Consider the following 10,077-nt stretch of genomic DNA (forward strand, 5'->3'; position numbering starts at 1 on the left):
TTGTCTTTGGACCCCATCACCAGCATTGAAGCCCTTGTCTTTGGACCCCATCACCAGCATGACTGTGCATGGCTAGGTGTGTAATAGATGTCCTATAGATGCAGCACCATGGGAAATGATGGTATGTCAATCCCGTGCCCTCGGACACGGAGGGTCTGAAGACCACAGATCACTTGGGGAGACGCAAGCCAGTGAAATACTGAATGGAATTCAGTGGCTGATACACCTCTGAGTCTCAGAAGTAATACAGTCTCTGCATTTTTTCAGCTTTGTCTCCCAAGCAGCAACCTGTGGAAACCAGACACCACCAAATTAACTCAGGAATCATCTTTACTGCTGAGCTAAAATACTATCAAAGACAAGGAAATATATTCTACATCAGCATTATACTGCAATCTCTACTGAATAATCATTTCTACTTTTCATCACTGAAGAAGAAAGACAAGAGGAGGAAAAGGAGGAGGAGAAAGAGAAGGAAGAGGAGAAAAAGAATAAGGGGGGCAGAGTGACTGGACGTGCAGGTCCCTTCAGTGCTAACATCGGCTTAGACTGACTACAAAGCCCAGGAAATCTCTTAATGTGGAGAACCCAAGCCTTAGCCCCAGGCCAGGAGAAGCACTCTCTGGAAGGTTCTACTGAGCAAGAAGCACCAGGGAGAACACAGTCTGCATAGTGCCGAATTGTTCTTCAGGTCAAACACGGGGGGAATGTGACCCAAGAGAGCATCAGTCGCTGAGGAAATGAAGCTTATTCTCAAGGAAGCACCCAAGAGGGCAGGCACTGGAAGGCCGTGCCACCCCAGAGGAAGCTTAGATCCGCCCTGGGGTCTGGATGCAGCTCATCTGGGAGGCGGATGTGTTTGTGCACAGCTGGACCTCCCTTTCTGTTTAGCATCTGGATCCAGGGCGGTTGGGCAGAGCCACACTGCAGCCTGTGCTTCTCTGCTCCCACATCCACGCGTGTACTGGGGGCATGTGACTGGCGCGCCAGCATCTAAAACCAGGCCCCGATATGTAGAGAGAACGAATCAGCTTTTTGAAAAATAAATGCAAAGCGACACCTGGCCATGGCCCTGCGGATATGCGACTAGCCCGCGGGAAACTGTGTCCTATGACGCCCCAGAGGCTGCAGATGTGGCACTGTCACCTGCTGTCCTGGACCCTTCAACACTCAGTGGGGCATTCCACCGCACTATTCCAGCGTAATCAGGCCCATCATGAGAGGGCATTGGACTGGCAGTTTCTGGACTCACCGAGCATTTTGGAAGGAGAGAGTGGGCAAACCTGTGTTTTACTGTTTGACATTCAGATCTAGAGACACTTCTTTGTTGCACAAAAACAAAACTGAAAAAGCAAAGCAAACTGCTCATTAAAGTCACACATCGTGTTATGTGTGAAGAGGAAGAAATGACACGCTGAGGCAACCAAGACCCCATAATTACCCAGCCGAACAAGCGATTGCACTTACAGCTTGAGCTAATTGTACTGATAAATCCTTGTCTAATTAATGACTCTTCCAGCTAAAAATAGAATGTTCACTATTATGGTGCTGTCTGACCGGAAGGCAGCCTGTGGTTATGGCCCCTTCAAGAGGCTTTGGAATCCTAGAAGGGATCATAGCTAATCACATCTTTATACCAGAGATAGTGCTCAAAGTATTTTTAATTAAAAAGAAATGTTATGGGTCTTTGGGAATCAATCCTTCCTTGCCCTCACTCCTGCAAGGACCATGGGTGTGTCCCCTTTTGTTCTGTGTTCTCTTAGTGGATGGAACAGTGTCTGTGATATTATTCTCCAAAACCAGATTCCAGCAGGCTTGGACTTTGATAGGCCTTCCTCAAACGTCAGCGAGAGGAGAAAAGGCAGAGGAGCCATCACTAAAGCAACACTTCTGGACATTTCTAGACTACTTTCTCTCTCCTTTTGACTTTTTGTTTCCCAAAACACGCTCCTGGGAAGAGCTGGAGGAGCAACTGCTGACCTTCACTGCTCCCTCGTGTCTACAGGAGAAGCCCATCTCTCCCAACAGCCCCGTGAGCTCATTCGCTGGCAGGCTCTGCTGAGCGTGTCAGTCACTTGGCTGATTAACACTAACTGCTGAGGTAACTCCATTACACTCCCTCAGCTGAGGAACCCCTCCCTCTAGAGCGCCTCTCTCTGCTCCCACCCATCTCACCTTGCAGGTACATCTCCTCCCCTTCTGTGAACATCTGGTTGCATCTGCTGCATCGCGCGCAGCTGGGGTGGTAATGCTTGTCCCCTGCCTGCAAGAGAAGAAGCCAAGGCGTCATGTTCGCTCCACTCAAGGCTCCCACACCCAGTGCTGGACTCAGGACTTGGAAGGAAAGAGAAGATTCTAAGGAAGGAAAAGTAATGGTCAGGTTGGCCGACCTTCCCACCTCGTCCATCCTCCATGGGAAAGCCAACTTCCCTGGGCCCGAAAGGGCTCTCAGGACAGGGCAGTTCTTTCCCAGAATGGCGGTGGCCTTGTCTCTTGGGTTCCTGGCTCCTAGTCAGCAGTGTCCAGCTTGCACCAAGAACAGAAAATCCTTTTGGAGGACATCGTTGACTGCTTTCATCATAAAGCTCAGGGTCCCCTTTACACTGCTCACAACTGTGTTTTGACACAGTCTTACTGTGAGCATTCCCACGGAAGGCATTTTACTGAGGTGGCTGTACAGAGTTCTCTAACATTTTATACACTCAGATATGACAGAAGCATCATAGCAGGTGTCGACTTCCCAAGGCAAAGTGTCACTGGACACGGGGACAATTCTCCAGAGCAGTGTCGGGTCACATTAATGTCATGGTCCAAAAGCAAGCCTGACCAAACAGGATCCTTCATTTGTGGCTTAAAAGAGAATCCGCTTTCACCTCAGAATGATAAATATGCTCGAGATTTTAGTATTTTTATCAGTTGATTGTGAAAACATTTCTTTTGAACCACCTGTAGGCAGTGGCAGGGCCAAGAAAGAGAAGCAGCTGCTTCCTGCTCCTGACCCTGTGGGGACCTCAGCAGGAGCCCGGAAGCTTGGTGTGATTCCTGCCTCATGCCCCCTGCAGGAGCGACAGACCCCTCTCAGCCAGGGTGAGGTGATGGAAGGCGACTCAAGATGCTCCACCAGAAAGAAATGATAGCGGAATTTAAAACAGGGTTACGACATGATATATTTCAATGGCATTTGCCAGAAAAATCTCAGAACTGGTGGCCTTGTAGTTGACTAGCTATTTCTAATTAATTTAAAGATGCTAAATTTTATTTAGGGGAGAAGGATGGGACAAGGTTGCAAGTAGTAAGAGATGTAAGATGTCTGAATCTAAAGCAGCCTTTGCCCTTGCTATAAACAAAGTCTGGGGTGATCAGAAGGAAAAAGAAAGCTCTTATTCAGTGTCTAAGCCAGGCTAGTTTTGCATCAACTCAGAGCTTCAGGTTAGTTTGGACAATGTCCAGGTCCTCCCGGAAGGGAAGCACGAATGAGTCCTTGGCAGGACTTTGCTGCCATCTGTGACAAAATGCACAGTCCTCAATGAACTCTGGGCACAAACAAATGGAAGTGGAGGAAGTGACTTGCCTTACCTTGTAGCAAAATGTTAGACGCATTCTAAGCAGGCACAAGAATAAGACTACAATGCACATTTACCAATATCATCCTAAAGGTTTGGGCCAGAGCCAATATGAGAAGAAAAATAATAACTGTAAATAAGTCACCAATAAAAGGGTTTTGTCAAGTAATTAGAAACACACACACACCATTAGTTCCTACTCATGGAAATACCATGAAAAATGGATTTCCATTTGTAATAGTAACAATTAAACCGTGCAAAGCAAGATGTGTGTAAAGACATGCATGTAACTCCACTAAAGACTACAATAAAGGTAACTCCAAATTCTGGTAAATACTGTCAACATTCTGATTTATCTAAAATCAACCTGTTAATGTAACATCAAAATGCTCCACAGGTATTTTGTTTATCATCTTGACAGAGTGCCCCTACATGTTCACATGAAAGAAAACACAAAAATACAGACATAGTTTCTTTCTTTTTAAAATATTATTTTATGTGCATTGATGGTTTGCCTGCATTTATGTTGGTGTGGAGGCGTCAGATCTTGGAGTTACAGGTAGTTGTGAGCTACCATGTATGTGCTGGGATTTGAACCCTGATCCTATAGAAAAACAGTCAATGCTCTTAACCACTGAGCCATCACTCCAGCCCCCAGACATATTTTCAAAAATTTATCAGCAAAGAAAAGGGATTTTTTTCTTCTTGATTTAAAAATTCTAAGACTAAGAGAAGTAAGGCGCACGAACAACAGAGGAAAAGGAAATCACGGTGGCACAGATGACTGGAAGCAGCTGTGTGTACAAATGCAGAATTTACCAGATCATCGAACTGAAATAACACATGAATTGAAATAGGTTTTAAAATAAATGTTGAAAACAATTGGTTGTTCATTTTGAGAAATAAAAATCTTGATTCCTTATACAACCAATTAACAAAATTTTATGAGCTTACAAAGTCCCAAATAGAAATAAAATTATAGAATTATTAGGACACGTAATTTTTTTATAAACAGGGTAGAAAGGCAAAAAAAAAAATTACTGAAAAAAAATGCTGATCTGTATACAAAAACAACCCTCTAGACAGAAAGTTAAAAGAGAAACAATACAAAAACTTGTCACATGTTTCTTGCAAAGGGTTAATCAGCATGGATGAAGAGTACCAGTTCTGACACATAAATGCCAATATGGGCAAACGGCAGTTTCCAAAGAAAATGTGGATGATTCCCAAAAAAGAAAAAAGAAAGAAAAACCATAGCAGTCTCGGGGAGAAGAGGCAGGAAGCAGGGAAGGAGAGCAAGTAAGTTTCTCAGTCAGTTAGTTAGAAGTAAGTTGGTTAATTGATTAGTTAGTAAGTCAGTTAGTGTAAGCCCAGCAGTAATAATCAGGAAAATGTGGATGTGATGTTTTTCCATCAAACTAGTGAAGCTGAAAAGGAATCCAGTGTGATGAAGTAGGTAGGAGTTCTATACGCTGTCGGTGACCAGAGAGCAGAGAAAGTGCATTGTGTGAGCTGTCGCCAGGATGGATGGAAGGTGTGCCAAGGCCATGAGGCTGGGCTTGACTCTGGAAGTCAACGGTGGTCCGCCCCCAAGAAGGCATCCATCCTCCACCATGTCTTGTTCCACCACGAGAGGCCAAATGCTAGCACATCAACAAATTCACAACCTGCCGACTTCTTAGGAACAAACAGCAGCTCTGAGTCCTTGAGAGGTTTTCTATTTCTGAAACAGTGCAGGTCCGAGGGCTGCAGGACAAGAGAGGCCCTGCTCTCTGTGGGCTCCTTTCTTTTTATATAGATGCCCACAGCAGTTCACAGACAAGCCCTGTGGACAGGGCCGGAGAGTCACTGGAGCTGAACACACATGCAGAGTCATATGCAAACAGACCAAAACTCGGATGTGACTGAACCAACACGTCCACCAGAGACATTTTAGAAGGGAAAGTTTCTCAGATATGAGCAAGAAATAGAGATCAGGCATGACTTATCACGGAGGGCTAGCTTGTATAGAGCAGGCAGGGTCTCTGTGGTGGCAGGTGACAGCTCATGAGGTGCCTTGCCTGGCACCAATCCTAGGCACACAGCTGGCAACTCTAGCTATGCCCCAGCCTGACAGACTAAACATGCCACCACATGCCAGAGTTCTGGAAATTCTACTTTTCTCCTAAAAAAAAAAAAAAAACAAAAACAAAAACAAAAGAGAACAAAACAAAAACCCTGAAAATCTGCCAGGCATGGTGGCTCATACCTGTAATCCAAAAACTTTGGAGGCAAAGGCAAGGAGGCTTACCACAAAATCATTCTGGGCTAACAGTAAGCCAGCCTGGGCTACACTTGAGATCAAGACAAACAAAGCCTTAGACCCAGCCATTTAACTACTTAGAACTCACTTTCAGCACTTGAGGCAGAGATAGAGGCAGAGCAGAGCCGTATCTGAGAGTAAGAAACCAGCCTGGTCTACAGAGCAAGTTTTAGGCCAACAGCCTTCATAGTGAAACCCTACCTCAAATAATATAAAATAAAAAGAATTCCAGAAAGTCATAGTAACAGACTACATTCTATCTAGCATTCGGTGCTGCAAGGAATGCACAGTTTTGTCACTTGGCTGGACTTTCAAAGTGCCTTTCCACACACCCAAAATGTTAAACGGACAAAACCAAACAAAACCCGAACAAACCAGGGGCCCGTTACAGTCACACTTTGGTGGTTATTGTACCATGTGGTCAGTCTCTAATACATAAGCCAGGATTCTGAAGAAACGCTATCTATTGTAAGGTTTAATGCAACATACCAAGTTTTTATTGGACCCATGGCTGTCTGGAAAAAAGACATTTTCAATTCCTTTTGGACATGGAGTAGTTCGAAGGCTTGGGAGTCACAGAGCTCAATTCTGTCGCTAAGTTCCTTCCCAAGACCTGAGCACTTTCTGAGAAAGTGTGGAATAGCCACACAAAACTTCACCTCCCAAATCTTACTTGACTCTCCAGAACAGGGCTGGCAGAAGGCCACCTGGGTGGGGGAGGGGCATTCTTGCTGGCGGGAGCAGAGCTTTACCGATAGGCCACAGTGTCTGATGGCTGGGACAGACTGATTCCAGGGTTCCGACTGGCCCTGAGTCAACTGAACAGGCTACAGGCAGTGGGGAGAGAGAGGCATAATTAAGGAGCCTTTCCAGGACCATAATTCAGATTCCAGGCCGCCAGCTGCCCATCTTAGCTTCCCTTTATCCTCGTTTTGGAGTGCACTGCATCAGACATGGGCCCCTGAGGTTGACCTCTGTGGCTTTATCACGTATGACCCACCTACTTCCAGAAGGAGTGCAGATGTTGGTGTGGGGAATTGGAGCTTTCAAACAATTGATCAAAGGGCTCAAATGGGGCCTGCTGTGGTCTGAGCATTTTAATAGATGTGGCCAAGAATAGGTCACAAAAGTCTCCCTTCTTAAAGAAGCAGCCAGACATAAGAATCAGCGGGGAGGCCTGGGGCTCCACTATGAACACAGGTACTTTGGGCTGGTCTCCCATAATGTCATGCTCTGTGCCAGGTTCCATACATGATATTTTCAGTAAGAGACCCAGCAGGAAGGAGCTACAATTCCTTCAGAGCCAGAAGGCAGAACTGAGCCCTGAACACCGGCTCACCAAACTGGCTCCTAAGAGCACCGAGAGAATTCTCCTACGGGGTTCTCCCCTTGTGGGGCAGAGGAATGCCTTCCTCGTGCTCTTTCTTGGGCAGACTCTTGAGAAATGTTGAGGGTCTGGTCTCTAACGATCACTGCATGAAATAGTTTCCACAGAAGTTATGAGCAAAGCTGAAAGGAGAAGTTTTTAAGATCTAAACCAATTTGGAGATGGAGTTTAAGGCCTCAAAGGAATCAGAAAGTTGTTCTCCACTCCCCACAACTCTGGCACACAGGTCTGGCTGAGGGATGCTTCAGACTGAGGATGTATAAATGATTAGGCTGGTGTCCACCAAGGATATTCCAAATCTGCTGTGCATCACCAACAGTCAAGGACTCTTTTCTTCTTCTCTTTTGTAGAAGTTTTCATGTACACATCTGTGTCGGTGCTCATGAGTGAGTGCGTGCGTACACTGGGTGTTTTTCTCAGTTGCTCACCATCTTATTATTTGAGACAGAGTCTCCTGTTGAAACCAGATCACTGATTTGGGCAGAATGGCCAGCAGCAAACTCCAGGGACCCTCCTGCCTCAGTGCTCAGTCCTGGGACTACGGGTGTGTACTGCCACACCCAGTTTTTATGTGGGTTCTGGAATCCAAACCAAGTTTATGTGGTTGAATGGAAGGTACTTTGCCAATTGCACTCTCTCAACCTTTTAGAGATGTATTCAGTAGCCAGAGGGGAGCCTGGAATCAGCCCCCCTTTTAAAAGATGTATAAACACTAAAACGATTCCATATACGTCACCGTGTACCAGGAAAACATCAATGTGGGTGGAGTCAAAGCCCCACACGTGACAGCAGATAAGAAAGAGGGACAAGGCCCCATGCTTGCTTGCCCAGCGGAGTGGGTGGGAGGGAGGTGTGAAATGCAAAGATCCCTGCTCAGCATCCTTGGGAGGGCAGGACTGGAGCTGACTCAGCCCCTTCTGCAGCCCCTGTTTGCTCCCTGAATGGGGTGTGGCTTGAACCGTGACTGGCCTGATCTCCAGGAGGCACGCCCCTGTGTTCCCAGAGGCTTTCCCTGATGCGCCATCATGAAGAGGCAGAGTAAGGAGGGTGTGTCTCACCCCATGTTTGTGCCCTGGCACAGGTGAGTTAATGTGTGTACCACCAACCCCAGAAGGCACAGGTCTGTGCAAATCCAACCCGCATGGGTGAGGACATCAGGGAACGCTACAGCCTTCCCAGCTCCAGTCTCCCCCAGCTTCCAGACCCTGCCTCAGACAGCACCATCACGTCACAGGGAGGATGGCAACTTGCTTTCAAAATACAAGGAGACACAAAGTAGCTCGTGTTTGCTGCAGCCATCTGCTTAAAAGCAGAGAGGGGCAGGCAACTCCCTACTGGAGCAGGCACTATACCTCAGGGAAACACACATTGTATTTTATACACTGTTACCACGTTCTCATCTCCTTCCAACTAGTTAAAAGTTTTACACAATCTCGGTCACTTGATGGTGCTAAACAAATACTACCTGTAATTACACACATCCCGAAAGGCCAGAGGCAGCCTCCATGGTTTATTTTTATGTTGGTTTCTGGAGACCGGCTCTCATATAGCCCAGGCTGGCCTCACACTCCAGGTGACTTTGAACTGATGATCTCACAGCTTCCTCCCCGCTCTGGGATTCCAGTGTGTATCAGAGCTCCAGTTCAATGAATTCTCCATCAAAGTTTCAGCACAGCTGCATGTGCAAATGGAGGGGCTGCAAAAATCCCTAGGCCGTGCTGACGGCCTAGACCAGCAGCAAACACTTTAACAGAGACTAGGGCAGAGATGGCTTAGGCTACTTGGTTTTAAGACTTACTGTGGTATGTCACACAATCAACACAGAGGTGACTTCTGAGCAGTGGACAGAAAAGGGGAGTCACTGCACAGCCATATTCAGTGAGAGCCCTGCCAAATACATGTGGAAATTAACTAATCACCACAGGCCGTAGTCACACACACAAAAGACAAATCTGATGTTTCTTCTAAGGATATAAAGAAAACTCCCTATGCTCTTCTTGTTCTGGGAAAACATTTTTTAAATTTTATAGCAAGCACATGATCTACTGATCTATAAAAGTAAAATTGATAAATTATCATTATTAAACTCCCTCTCCCTTGAAAAGTTTCCATGAAGACAGAACAATCGACCAGAGACCAGGAGAAAATTTTCACATCAGACATCTGAAAATGATTTGCATCCAGAGTGTATAAATAAGCCTGGCAGTGTGCCAACAGGAAGCCAGTTAAGCCTGTTGAACAGTGGGCCAGAAGGAGACAGGCAAGCGCCGTAGGAGCCCCTGACCTGCAGGCATGATGGCTTGGGTGCAATCCCAGCATTGCCAAAAAAGAGGGAGAAACCAAGTCAAAACAAACTAACAATGGCAACAACCCCCAAGAACTGCCCGACCCAAAGCCTGTGCGCCGGCCACTCTGTCCCCATGGGCACCCAGCGCCCTGCCCCTCAGAGACATGGCGGATATGTCAGCGAAGACACCTGTGGGTGTCTAATCAGCATGGAGAAATATGTGAACACTGTTCAGCCATTAATGAATAACACGAAAGCCACAGTCATACTCCAGTATCGCAGTGGCTGCCTCTGAGAAGCACGCCTCTTTTGGCAACCTCTTCAGCAGTCTTTTAAAAAGCTGAAAATGAGCATGCCATGCAATTACTACTTCTCACTACTATATGTTGAGCAGAAAAACACGGATGTCACAGAAAGTCCTACGTGAGAAGGTCTACTGGTACTCATAACAGCCCCAAAGCATTATGGGCCAAATGACCGCAACTAGTAAAAAGCCAATGAGAGATAACTGTTGAGATAAGCAGTGTGTGTACGGGGG

At 46.3% G+C, this 10,077-nt stretch overlaps 1 protein-coding gene across 4 annotated transcripts in view; it reads right to left on the reverse strand.

Moving 5' to 3' along the window:
- Nucleotides 1–10,077, reverse strand: part of Ablim1 (actin binding LIM protein 1) — a 221,084-nt gene that overhangs the window by 42,303 nt on the left and 168,704 nt on the right. For all 4 annotated transcript variants that reach the window (XM_055591552.1, XM_055591551.1, XM_055591549.1 and 1 more), the window contains exon 7: nt 2,176–2,263. In XM_055591552.1, coding sequence (XP_055447527.1) covers nt 2,176–2,263 — 88 coding nt within the window. The remainder of the gene's footprint in view (nt 1–2,175; nt 2,264–10,077) is intronic.

The sequence above is a fragment of the Psammomys obesus genome, unplaced genomic scaffold (assembly GCF_907164565.1).
Source record: "Psammomys obesus unplaced genomic scaffold, mPsaObe1.curated_primary_1811, whole genome shotgun sequence".
Lineage (NCBI taxonomy): Eukaryota > Metazoa > Chordata > Mammalia > Rodentia > Muridae > Psammomys > Psammomys obesus.